The sequence below is a fragment of the Podarcis erhardii genome (assembly GCF_964252035.2).
Source record: "Podarcis erhardii genome assembly, chromosome: 2".
Lineage (NCBI taxonomy): Eukaryota > Metazoa > Chordata > Lepidosauria > Squamata > Lacertidae > Podarcis > Podarcis erhardii.
Genome location: NC_138498.1, coordinates 110,468,322 through 110,481,771, shown reverse-complemented (window position 1 = coordinate 110,481,771; position 13,450 = coordinate 110,468,322). Strand labels below are relative to the sequence as shown.

At 46.3% G+C, this 13,450-nt stretch overlaps 1 protein-coding gene across 1 annotated transcript; it reads left to right on the top strand.

The window, feature by feature from the left end:
- The first annotated feature begins 2,366 nt into the window (after positions 1–2,366).
- Positions 2,367–12,197, top strand: LOC309337042 (uncharacterized protein C6orf136 homolog). The gene is made up of 6 exons (XM_081853693.1): positions 2,367–2,601; positions 5,798–6,316; positions 8,377–8,465; positions 10,050–10,250; positions 11,597–11,666; positions 11,817–12,197. The coding sequence occupies exons 1-6, from the start codon at positions 2,461–2,463 to the stop codon at positions 11,973–11,975; spliced, it is 1,179 nt and encodes a 392-aa protein (XP_081709819.1). The 5' UTR covers positions 2,367–2,460; the 3' UTR covers positions 11,976–12,197.
- The last annotated feature ends 1,253 nt before the right edge of the window (positions 12,198–13,450 follow it).

Here is a 13,450-nt window from a genome sequence, read left to right as displayed (position 1 = left end):
GCAAAGATGCAATTGCATCTTCCAGCTTTCTTTCCCTATTTGAACATGTACAATTTGGGCTGCATGTCCCATACATGCAGAAAAGTTTTCTAGCGCTTAAGTTTGAGCAGGCTCAAGATAGAGAAAAAGCAGAGTTCCTTGCAGCAATCATTTCCTGTTCAGATTATAAACTTCCATATGCAGGACAAAAGAAGTACCTTTTTGTTCCAGTGTGTTGAAATCAGTGTACTTCTCTGGCTTGCAAAAATGTTTTGGTTATTTTTTGTTTTTCAGTTGAGCCTGCTCTCTAGCTGTTGGAATAAAACAAGGTTTAAAGTAGGAAATAATTTTTTGTTTTGTTTATTTGGGGAAGAATAAGGCAACGGTGAAAGTTCTGATGTTCATTGTAACTTTATTTTTCAAAATCTAACAAGGAACTATTTTTTTAGGAAACTACCTGGCAAAATTGAAAGCAATATTGTACTCCCTAAACTAAAGAAACAATGTAATGCTTCAAAGGAGGGGGGGGGGAATGTATACATGATAGAAAATGGAATGGGAGCTGCTGTTAGGTGTACCCAGTGCTTTATTTCTTAAAATAATGTTTAGGGGTACTCTCATTTTCCTACTCATATTGAAATACTGCCCCTCAGTGAGGCCAAACTAGATTCACAAAATGTTTAGGGGTATGTGTACCCCTGGGTGCCCCCAGAAAAAAGTACTGGGTGTACCTAAACTCACTGAAATCAATAGTCTATATAATTCTATGTATGCATGCCGTGTTTGATAGCTGCACTCATAACTGAAGCAAACATTTTGTGAGGAAATTACAGAAGTGGAGTTGTGTCTGTTGTAGCATGAGTCCGACGACACCTTAAAGAGTTCAAATATTGTGGTGTAAGGTTTTGTGGATGAGAACCCCCCTCATCAGACACATAAATAGTTCCTAACTTTATGTGTGCATACAGAGGAAAATACGTTATCACGAAGGGAGGCTGGAAGATAGAGCAATGCACAATTTCCATTTTCCTGTGAAAGCGAGAGCCATTCAAAAGGAGTAATTGATGCAATCTGGTCTGTGTTGGTGTGACCAGCTCTTAACTGGTAAAACCAGATTAACATTCACCAACAGCAACAAGTAGGAAAAGTGAGCTAAAATACTGGGCTTTAAGACTGGAACCGAGCAACTTCATGTTAAGGGTGTAAGGATTCACCAAGGGGGTTGCTGTAATACGGAAGCCTATTACAATAAATATTGGCTCTCAGCTTTTGAGATCTATGTCTTTACCTGTCATGAAGCCTTTTAGAAAGCTGTATTATCATCATCTTTCTGTCACATCATCATTAAGGGCATGAGGTTTCTTTCACTATCCTGGGTAGAGGACATGGCTTTTTCAAAGGACTGTACAGTGGTACCTCGGGTTAAGTACTTAATTCGTTCCAGAGGTCCGTTCTTAACCTGAAACTGTTCTTAACCTGAAGCACCACTTTAGCTAATGGGGCCTCCCGCTGCCGCCGTGCCGCCGGAGCACGATTTCTGTTCTCATCCTGAAGCAAAGTTCTTAACCCAAGGTACTATTTCTGGGTTAGCAGAGTCTGTAACCTGAAGCGTATGTAACCCAAGGTACCACTGTAATGAGAGAGTCTGAAAGATACACCTTCATGCAATACATTGTGAAACTGTTGCCCTTCTACTTGTCATGAGGCGTTAAAAAAATGCACAGGGGCACTTCGTTGTTAGGGGCATGGTTATGTCAAATCCCCTCCACCCAAAGGAGCCTCTAACCACGTGTGTTTTGGGGCTTTTACATTTAATTATCCTACATAACTAAAAGCGAAGTTCTTCTAGAGTTGATGGTTTTGATTACATAAGCGCAAGAGGGAGACAGTTGCAGCTTTGGGGAACAAAATATGTTCAACTTCTTATGAGGAGAGGGGGTGCTGACCCCCCCCCCTCAAACTGCCCAGTGAGCCCTGGCTGTGCTCAATGCGTGCTGTGTATGTGATGTGAGAAGGATGGAAAGGAATATCCTGGGAGGGGGAAAATAAGGACAGGACTCGAAAGACTCCGTAGTGCCATTTTTTTGTCGGCCTTCTGCATTTCTAGCACTCTCGACCCCCGCACATGGAGGATGCTGTCAGCTGCGATAGAGAACCGGAAGTCTCCCTGCAGCAGAACCGTAACTCCTAGCAGCAGCAGCAGCAGCAGCAGCAGCAGCAGCAGCAGCAGCCTCGTTGCGCAAGCGCCGTGGGCGAAGAGCTCTCGCTCGCTCGCGGAAAGTTCAAAGCGGGGTCGGGGCCCGGCCAAGAGGGCGCCTGCGCACGCCTTCCTCCTTCAGCCCAAGGAGACTACGGCACTGCGCCTGCGCATTTGGAGGCTCCCTTGCCGGCGCAGGCGCCGTGGCTTCGCCGGCTGCAGCGGGCGCTTTCTGAGGCGAGAGGCGTTGGGCTGGAGGTGGGGAGCCGCCCTGTGTCCGCATTATGTACCAGCGGAGCCGGGCGGTGGCCGGGCGCCTGGGGCCCCGGTGCCCGTGGAGGTGGGGAGGAAGCGGCGGCGGCGGCGGCAGGCTCCGGCTGGGCCACGGCGACGCGGCGCGATGCTGTTACCGGGCGCGGCCGAAGGTGAGAGAGCGAGCGAGCGAGCGAGGGGAGACGGGAGGGCGGGGTGGGCGAGGGGGCGTGGCCGGGCGCGGAGGGGGCGTGGCCAGGCGACCCTGCTCCTTTTTGAGTGCTGATGATGGGAGTCCCGGAAGGAGGGCTGCTTTGGGGGGGGGGCGGGGGTGTTGGCACATGGTCCGTAGGACGAACTTGCTGAGCACTGAGTTGGGTAGGATTGCGAGTGGCGAGATTGGCAACTGGATCGTTGCTCGTGCCTCCCTCGTGCGCTGAGCCCGTGTGTGTGTATGTGTGTGTGATTGTGTGTTTATGTTTATTTATCTATCATCTATCTGTGTGTGATTGTGTGTTTGTGTTTATTTATCTATCTATCTGTGTGTGATTGTGTGTTTGTGTTTATGTTTATCTGTGTGTGCGCGCGCACACACACACACACACAGTACATGCTTGGGGGGGGGGGGCTTGAGTGCATGGTGAAGTGGACCCAGTACACTGGAAACATACTCTTCATGGTTCTTAAAGTGCCACAATACGCATGCCCTCTTATATATATTTGCATACCTACACCCTTTAAAAAATGTTTAGGGGTACAGTCATACCTCTTGTTACGCTCAGTTCAGGTTACATCTTTTCAGGTTGCGTCCCACAGCGACCCGGAAGTACCGGAAAGGGTTACTTCTGGGTTTCGCCGCATGTGCAGACGCGCAAAATGACGTCACGTGCATGTGCAGAAGTGGTGAATTGCGACCCATGCAGATGCGGGTTGCGTTCCTTTCAGGTTGTGAATGGGGTCCGGGAACGGATCCCGTTCGCAACCAGAGGTACCACTGTACTCTCATTTTGACTCAAGAAAATCACCATTTTATAGTTCAGATTGGGAAAAATAAATACAGTAAAAGGACAAAAGTACAAAGATTCACAAAACGTTGAGGGGTATGTGTACTCCAGCGTCCCCCCAGAAAAAAAGCACTGCATATGCCACAATTTATTGGCTTTCTAAAATTCAGATCTTCACAAGGGGTTGGGTTGGGGCTGTGCTAAGATGAACTATATAGCAGTGACTGGAGAAGGAGTGACCACTGGGCAGAGAGAAGAAATTTCCTGGTGCATCCAGAGCAGCAAAAGCAGATGCCTTCCTGTGCCCCACCTACAATAAAACATGCCTCTCCCGTATCAGGCTCTACAGCCACAGCAAGTGCTGTAACTTTCCAACAGTTTGACTTCATCCCTGAAGGCACACTCTTTCATTGTCCCTGAGATAGACAACGAACAGTGGGGAAGCAGGGAATAGGATCTGTAGGCAAGGGCAAATTGCTGAAGTGGGGCTTACTGACTGATCACTGGATACCATCTTAGTTTGAAGCTTTACTCAGCTCTGCCCACCCGTTTTCAGGTTTTGCCCTGCATTTATGGCAACTAGAAAACTGACATTTTCAAAATACAGTGGTACCTCTGGATGTGAATGGAATCCGTTTGCATCCTGAAGCAAACACAACCCGCGTCTGTGCGGGTCGCAATTCGCCGCGTCTGCGAATGCGCGTGACGTCATTTTGAGTGTCTGCGCGAGCAGCGAAACCCAGAAGTAATGTGTTCCGTTACGTCCGGGTTGCCGCGGAGCACAATCTGAAAACACTCAACCCGAAGCTACTTTAACCCGAGGTATGACTACCAGGTTCTGCCTCTGATATTGTTGCTAGGCATTTTTTACTTTGCAGTATCTTGTGTGTCAGTTTCTATGCAATGCTGAACACAAAAATGACCATTTAACTGATGTGAGCTGGTGTGAGGATGTGAAATATCTAAAACAGTTCCATTCTCGCTGAATACCAAGGTATCCTGGGAGATGGAAACTGGTTGGTGCAGGAATTGAGGAAAGGAATATGGGACGGTTCTCTTTAGACCCTTATATAGGCCTGGTGCCAGAACCAGTAACTTAGCAGTTGTCGGTCTTATGTCAAATCTTGTCACGCTTCCCATTTATCGGTGTGTGTGGGGGTTTTAAAGAGAGCCGAGAATGGTGGCTGAGGCTGTAGGACTTCCTTTTTTTTTAATATAAGTTTTATTATTTTCTTTAATAAAAAACATAAAACATAAAATATAACAACATTACAATAACAAATAAATTTCATTTGCTCTGCTGAGCTTGTGACTTCACTCCCTCCCTTCAACTGGTTTCCCATTTCCTAATAAATTGTATGTGCCTTTTAGCTGCCAGTTTCTGTCCTTCAACATATATCCAATCCTTTTATTATCAGTCGTCAGATGCTATTTTTATGTGATGTTACAGGTTTCATATCAGTCTTGCTAGTGTCTTCACATTTTTGCAATGATCTTTCATATACAGTGGTGCCCCGCAAGACGAACGCCTCGCAAGACGGAAAACCCGCTAGACGAAAGGGTTTTCCGTTTTGGAGGCGCTTCACAAAACGAATTTCCCTATGGGCTTGCTTCGCAAGACGAAAATGTCTTGCGAGTTCCTGCGGGTTTTTTTCTCTCCCCCCCCCTTTCCTAAGCCGCTAAGCCGCTTATCAGCTGATCCGCTGATAAGCTGCTTAACAGCTGATCGCTAAAAGCCGCTAAACCGCTAATAGCGCTAATCCACTAAGCTGTCAATGGGCTTGCTTCGCAAGACGAAAAAACTGCTATACGAAGAGCCTCACGGAACGGATTAATTTCGTCTTGCGAGGCACCACTGTATTCAATAAATTTACTCCAATCTCTTTGGAATTTCTGGTCGTCTTGGTTCCGGATCTTCACAGTCAGTTTGGCCAATTCCGCATAGTCCATCATCTTCATCTGCCACTCCTCAGTCGTTGGTAATTCTTGGGATTTCCACCTTTGGACTAACAAAGTTCTTGCTGCAGTGGTAGCATACATAATTAGTCTTTAATCTACTTTTGCAATTTCTTCTCCCATCAACCTGAGCAAAAATGCTTCCGGTTTTTTGAGGAGGATAATTGAGGTCAGGCTTCCTCAAACTTGGCCCTCCAGATGTTTTTGGCCTACAACTCCCATGGTCCCTAACTAGCAGGACCAGTGGTCAGGGATGATGGGAATTGTAGTCTCAAAAACATCTGGAGGGCTGAGTTTGAGGAAGCCTGATTTAGGTGCTTTTGCAAGCTTCTTTCAATTCTCAGGAGTTCCAGGGGCTCAGCTGGGCTACCTAGCTTTAATTGTCCTCAAATACCTTCTTTTATTCTAGGACCTGGATGGCTCATGGGACAAACTACCTCCAGGGCTAGTCTCTTCCGGTTCCATAGGACCGACATTCCACTCCCTCTTCACCAATAACCCATCGGAAGTTCCCACCGTCCTGCCTGCACCTCCTGGGGACACCTTTGCCGTTATCAACAGTACGAAACTGAAGACCAGCCTTTGCCCGCCAATGCGCTATCTAGAGACTAGGGTCCTTCCCCACCCCGCTGTGCTTTCCCCACCAGAGGGCATGGAGGGTGCCATCACGCTGGTGAACGGGAGGCAAGAGGACGACATTGCAGTGCAAGAGAGCGAAGGGCTGGACGGTGCCTCTTTAGACTCCCTGCACAGCCTTTTCCACGGCTGGCAGTACCGATCGCCTTACCAGGCTTCAGAGGTAGCACTGGGGCCCCTTGCACCTTTCAGGGCTACTACCGGGACTCCCTCCCCAGTTAGTTCTCCAGAAAGGGATGACCCCAGCATGGAAGAGCATCTTGCAGTCATGCATCAGAAACTACGGAAAGAGGTATATATGGGGGATCTTGTCCTGTTATGGGGCTTAGTGCTTTTGCTTTGCTAGGGCTGGAAGACTTCCCAAAAGCAGACTAGCATATTCTGAACTTTATATTGGAATAAGGAGTGGCATGGCAGACTGGGTTCTGTTCTGTGTGGCTTGGGCAGAAGTTAAGGGCCCCTTGTTGTCCTTTGGATTCCTCATTTTAACATACTTTGAGGTTAGGTTCAGCATTTACTGCCTTGCTACTCAAGAGGTCCGGAGGGTGGCAACACGAGACGGGGCCTTCTCTGCAGTGGCTCCCCGTTTGTGGAATGCTGTCCCCAGGGACGTTCTCCTGGGGCCTTCATTACACACCTTTAGGCACCAGGCAAAAATGCTCCTTTTCAACCAGGCCTTTGGTTGATCCGATTTACGTACTATGGCCCTTTAAAATGTTTTTTTGGGGGGGGGAGCTATTGGGTTGTTGTTTTTATTTTTATTGGGCATTTTGTGGTTTTGTATCTTGATTTTATTCTGTGAACTGCCCTGAGACCTCTGAGTATTGGGTGGTATATAAATTCAATAAATAATAATAATTTATGAGATAAACTCACCCTGAGGTGGTGGTTTTTACATGGTGAATATCATGAAATAAGTTAGTTTCATGTACAGTGGTGCCTCGCAAGACGAAAATAATTCGTTCCGCGAGTCTCTTCATCTAGTAGTTTTTTCGTCTTGCGAAGCACGGCCATTAGCGGATTAGCGCTATTAGCGGCTTAGCGGCTATTAGCGGCTGAGTGGCTATTAGCGGCTTAGCGGCGAAAAAAAAGGGAAAACACTCACAAGATGTTTTCGTCTAGCGAAGCAAGCCCATAGGGAAATTCATCTTGCGAAGCGCCTCGAAAAACGGAAAACTCGTCTAGCGGGTTTTTCGTCTTGCGAGGCATTCGTCTTGCGGGGCACCACTGTACTAAGATCTGAAATCTTCTATGCCACAACCTTTGTCTGCAGTGTTTTCTTTGTTCTAGTGCCTTCCCTTCATGAGAAGACACAAATAATTTATCACGCAAAACTGACTTGGGTTGCTTACAGACATTTTAAGCACATTCCCCCCCCCCCCAAGAATCTTGGGAACTATAGTCCACCCATCAGACCTACAATTCCCAGCACCCTTAACAACTACAGTTTCCAGGATTGGGCAGGGGGGAGACATGTTCTTTAAATGTATGGTATGTGCATAGTTTTAGTGGAAATGCCTGCCACATTGAGAAATAACACATGAATCTTCCCATATCTCCTTGGATGACTTCCAGCCATCATGTTTATCTGTGTTATTGGCAATGGTGGAGGGGTGAGGAGTAGGATGGAAGTAGTCTCTGTGAGGAAGCCTCACTATCACAGGTCACAGGCGGTGGGAAAAACCTCTGCCTGCTTGAGACCCTGGAGGGCCTAGAAATTAATTATAGCAGTAAAGAAGTACCACTGAGAACTGAAAACTTGAAATTTAAGTGTAGGATCTCATATTTCAAGGGCCTGAGTATTTGACTTATAAAAGCCTCTTTTGTAATGAGACGGGAGTTCAAGGCAGGGATCCAAAAAACCCAAGAAGTAGCTTGGAGTTCTCCTTCTCTTAACAACCGACTCCTGGAGCTACTCATGAAAGCCAGGGGGCTTTGGTGCATCAATATCCAGCACGTAACAAGTCCCATCCATGCAGAAAAAGTTTTGTAATGTGCACGAGTCTCAGAATCCTGGCCCACTTTCTTACTAAAGTGTATATACCAATTCTATTTTATATTTGTACATGGAAGGCTGAGTCAGAATATCAGATTTTAAAATGTAAATTTCCACATACGAAGTTGAGGTTTCGAATTGGAATCAACCAAGAATATGTTCCCACTCCCTTGGGTCGAGCCTAGGCCAAAGAGCCCACAATCTGAATTGAGGAAGAGAGAGCTGTTAGCCATGTACTATAGATGTGAAAGCTGAGGACAGGGGGAAGTTTTTTGAAGGTAGCACAGGAAGCCTGCAGCTGGGCTGGGAATGTTTCATACTTCATAGTTTTTGTTTTGTGTCTCCCCCCCCTCCAGTTACCGTACTTCTTTTTGAAGACTCACGACTATGGGATCTACTCCCAGGAAGTAGAGTTCATCAATGAGATTCTGCATCTGAGAACACGGTCAGTTCTAGGAACAGTGAAGGGATTGGGGGGGATGCCTGCCTGCTGAATGAACTGCTTTCTGATGACGGGGGAAAGGTTCTGTGAGACGTTTAAAGTAGAGGAAAGAAAACAGTCCCTTCTATCCATTGTGTAAGTTAAAGATCTAATGGTTGCATAGCAGAAGTTATCTGGCTCTCTGTGGGAAGCATCCCAAAGATAATGGCAGCCTTCTGACTGTCTTGAGGACTCAAGAAAGCAGGCATTGTCTAGACAACCTGAATCACTGGCAGAAGTGGCTTGCTATATTCAGTGGGCATTACTCAAATCTTTCCAAAATGGCACCAGTCCCAGTGCCCTAGCTGGCACTCTACCTCATCTTTTGTATTTTATTTATTAAACTCCACCCCACTTTTCATCAGCTTGTCTTTAGGGCAAGGTTTCTTTCACAATTCCCCATCTGTTGCATCTCCTTTGTTGATGTCTTCTTATAATTACATACCCTGTCCTGTCACGTTGGATGTGACACTTGGCAAATGGTGTCACACTGCAGAGACACAGCAAGAGCAATAAAGAGCTCAGGCTGGGCTTCCCGGAGCCATGCCTTAGTCTCTGAATATTTCGAAATGGACTCTCATGTGCTTATGCCATTCAGCAAATACCTTACCATTGAATTTGAGTTGAGCATAAGTAGAGAAACGAAGATTTACAGGGCTCTCTTCTAGCATGGGCCCCTTTTAGTATGGTGAAGTGTTGCTTCTGCCTGAGAGCATGTTGGAAGAAACAACAGTATGATGAAAGAGCTTTGGACCCTGTGCTCTGATATTGGTTGGATGATCTTGCTTCAGCTTACTGAAACATCCCCAACAATTGCTGCTACTTCATTTATCCTGAAATCCCTTGGTTGCCTTCAGCATCTAGCTGTTCTGTGGCAGGGGATCATATGCTCAAAGGTCTATTTCCCACATATTTGTGAATTACTTACTAACTTGCAGCAGAATTTGTATGTTTCCTCTTCTTTTCCCCACCCCAACAAGCATTTTGTTTAATGCGAGATTACATGAGTTATCCGTGGCATTTGATCTGTTTCACATGTGAGTCTTTGTTGTAGTCCTCGGGGGCTGAAAGGCATGTGCCAACTTGCCCCTGAGTGAGTGAGTGAGCTTATCGGGGGTTGCCAGTGTCCGCAGAGACTTTCCTGTAGGGCCCTCTCCCATGCCTGAAATTAAGCTCAAAAAAAGCCCTATGTTGTAGTTGGCTGAAAAGGTGGTGATTTGTGTGGAGTGCTCACGACAGTTTCTCCAGCTTGAAAATGGGACCCCAAAAGGCTGACTACCCTTGATCTATTTAGGGAAGGAAGAATGGTTGGGGGAACCTTCTTAATCAGCTTCCCAGGTGTTATGGCTGGAACTGTACTGCTTTTGTCTAAACCTGCAGGGATGAACAGAGAGGGAAGTTCAAGATAATGTCATTCTACTTGAGATGGCAGTGTGAATCATCTGTTTCGGTAGGGGTGAGAGGACTAGGTCATTCCCTAGTGTGTCTTTATTTCCTATCCCAGTCTGACCTTTCCATTCTCTTCACCTCTCTGCCTCCCATCACCAGCGGCCGAACCATGTACCAGTTGGCGCTGACCTTCTGCCGTTTCTTGGCTTGGAACTACTTTGCCAGTTTGCACATGGAGGTGCTGAAGGTGACACAGCACCCTGAGAACTGGAGCATCCAAGCCCGGTGGCGGATTAAAGGGCTGCCTTTCCATGTATTCCTTTTGCGCTTCTACAAGAAGGATAAGAGTGAGCTGTACAGGTGAGACATCTCCTTTGGGGTAGCAGTCTCTTTAGAGCCCCAGACAAATGTACCGTCTTGTGTAATCACTGGCATCAGAACTAGGGCTTTTCCACAAAGAACTCATAACCCACCTACTTTCAGCAGCCAGAAACACCATAACCAGACACTGGAGAGACCTGTCAGGAGTAAGCATGGACCAATGGTACCAAATAGTATGGGAAACAGCCCTACTAGAAAAATTAACTAATAAACTGAAACTGACACGGGGACAAACAGAAGACGACACCTTCACCCTGGTATGGCTCCCCTTTATCACATACACAGCCCAACAGGACAATGACAATAATCCACCAACAGCATACAAATCAATATGGCTAACCTGATCCAAAACACCCACCCACCTCTCTCACACACGAAAACAAAGATCACCACAGCCAATCACAAACAAACAATCACACCCTAGGCCAACCCCAACCTCTCTCACCACCAAAGGAACACAAGTGAACAACACAAGCACGCTGACACCAAACTCTACATACATTAAGCATAACAGAAACACTGCTACCCGACCCCACCCCCATCCATCTCCCCTCCCTCCACCCCCTTTCTTTCTTTTTCTTTTTTCTTCTCCCCCTAATGCCTCAACAAATGAAACAGATTTGTAAAAATGTTACATGGGAAAAAAAAAATACGAGGCATTACACTTACACCGTAAAACAAGAAAACCCTTAATAAAATATTTTTTTTAAAAAAAAAGAATTAGGGCTTTTGACATGCTTCTATTGTTCTTTTGGGGGCGGGGGAGGAAGTGAAAAGGTAACCATCTTTCTCTGTCTGTCTTAATGAAATTCTTACACCAGGGCTAGTCTTCTGAAAGCACTGTACTGTACAGTGGTACCTTGGTTCTCGAACTTAATACGTTCCGGGAGTCTGTTCAACTCCCAAAAACTGTTTGAAACCCGAGGCGTGGCTTCCGATTGGCTGCAGGAGCTTCCTGCACTCAAGCGGAAGCTGCGTCGGATGTTCAGCTTCTGATAAACATTCACAAACCGGAACACTTACCGTACTTCCATGTTTGCAGCATTTGGGAGCCGATTTGTTCGGGAGCCAAGCCGTTTGAGAACCAAGGTACCACTGTATTTATACTGGCTTGCCATTGCTAGGGTTAAGTAGCTATGGGAAAGTCTTAAGAAAAATAGTGTATTCTGCTTATTTGGGTGCTGTTTTAGGGCTGTTAGCATGAGCTGAGCCTTTCAGATGCAGTAATATATTAAAAACACGTGTACTTTCATGCTGTATTTGTTGGAAGATTCCACCCAACTGATCTTTTGCCTAATTTTTTTTATTAAAAAATTCCTCTCCAGGACCTATGATGCCTATTCTACTTTCTACTTAGATTCACAAGGATTGATTAAGTGTCACAGGGTAAGCAAGGTGAGTGTTGGTGCATGAATACCACCTGCAGGAGAGAGTAGAAACACTCTCTCCCTCCCTGCTCCTGCCACCCCTTCACTTTGCTTGATTCTAGAGACGAAGTTATTTTATACTCACCAGCCTAATTCCTGGATTATTTTCCCCTTGCAGCTCATGCCATCCCAGCCTCCCCTGAACAAGTTGAAAAAGCTTGTCATAGCCTCGTTGTTGGGCCTGGGGCTGTCAGAACAGAAGCCGTCGCTGCTCCTGCTGTTATCAATTTTGGCTGGCAAGCAGCAGGAAACACCACTAGGTTGTAGGGATAGCTGAAGTCCAGCCCTCTCGCTAGTCATGTCTCTCAGCTCATTGACAATATCTGTGTGTGGCTGGCAGGATGCCACTAGTGGCTCATTGTGTATCGGTGTTGCCTCTCTATAAATAGCGTGGGCTTTGCCTTCCATGTGGCTATGCTGTCAATTGCACCAGCAAGCGCTGTATAAAGATGGTTGTAATTTAATCTGTACATAATAAAAAGGTTTATGTTGAAAATAAGTCTGGGCGAATGAAGTGGCTCCATCGTAGAAGCACAACTTGCATCTAAACTACTGATTCAGCACAGAGGCCCCCGTTTCACAACACCCTTTTCAGCAGCATGAAAAGGCGGTCCCTGTTTGTTCAGGGCACATGCAGATGGCCAAAAAGGGTTGGCAACTTTCAGATGCCGATGGTCACCGCGGAGGAGGCGAATCACAGCGATGGGGTTGGTGCTGTGCATCATCTCTTAGCGACACTTTATAAAGATTGCCGTGAAATGAGGAATGCCTCTATGGATCAGAGTGCTTGCTGAGAAGCGACAGAATCAAGGCATATAATGTGCAAACACACTTTATAACACTTGATTGGGAGCCGCCCAGAGTGGCTGGGGAAACTCAGCCAGATGGGCGGGGTATAAATAATAAATTATTATTATTATAAACAATTTTTCATAAAGGGTGGCTTGTCTTGGCAAGAGCTTCTTTGCACAGAAAATTGAGCTGCATGAAAATTTTGTCCAGTGCCAATCTAGACTTATGGTTGATTTTATATTGTATCTTAGAAATCATTATAAGAATGATTGTATTAATCAAAACAATTGCTCTGTTGGGCTAGGAAAATTATTAGGTAATTGGCAGGTTATATTTATACTTAGGCACATCTTCCATCAAACCTGACCATTGGCCATGCTGGCTAGAGCTGATGGGAAGAGAGTCCAACAGCATCTGGCAGGCCACAGCTCAGTCACCCTTGGCTTAAGAGAAACAGAGTAGTAGTTGACAATATAAATCAGAGGTTTTCAATCTTGTTGAGTCCATGGCTCCCTTGACCAACTACAGTGGTGCCCCGCAAGACGGAAAACCCGCTAGACGAAAGGGTTTTCTGTTTTGGAGGCGCTTCGCAAAACAAATTTCTCTATGGGGTTGCTTCGCAAGACGAAAAAATCTTGCGAGTTCCCACGGGGTTTTTTCCGCTCCCCCCCCCTTCCCTAAGCCGCTAAGCCACTTATCAGCTGTTCCGCTGATAAGCCGCTTAACAGCTGATCGCTAAAAGCTGCTAGACCGCTAATAGCGCTAATCCGCTAAGCTGTCAATGGGCTTGCTTCGCAAGACGAAAAAACCGCTAGACGAAGAGAATCGCGGAACGGATTCTTTTCGTCTTGCGAAGCACCACTGTACATTCTTTCTGCGGCACCCCTGAGAGACTCAGGAGCCCTGTTATGTCACCTCTTACCTGCAGAGCTGGCTGCCTCTCACCCTTTTTCAAACACT

Bases quoted from the DNA above. Each gene is read 5' to 3' on its own strand.
- LOC309337042 (XM_081853693.1), top strand. From the start codon at position 2,461: ATGTACCAGCGGAGCCGGGCGGTGGCCGGGCGCCTGGGGCCCCGGTGC. The intron at 6,317-8,376 runs GTATATATGGGG...CCCCCCCTCCAG, and splicing joins ATCAGAAACTACGGAAAGAG to TTACCGTACTTCTTTTTGAA. The intron at 11,667-11,816 runs GTGAGTGTTGGT...TTCCCCTTGCAG, and splicing joins AGTGTCACAGGGTAAGCAAG to CTCATGCCATCCCAGCCTCC.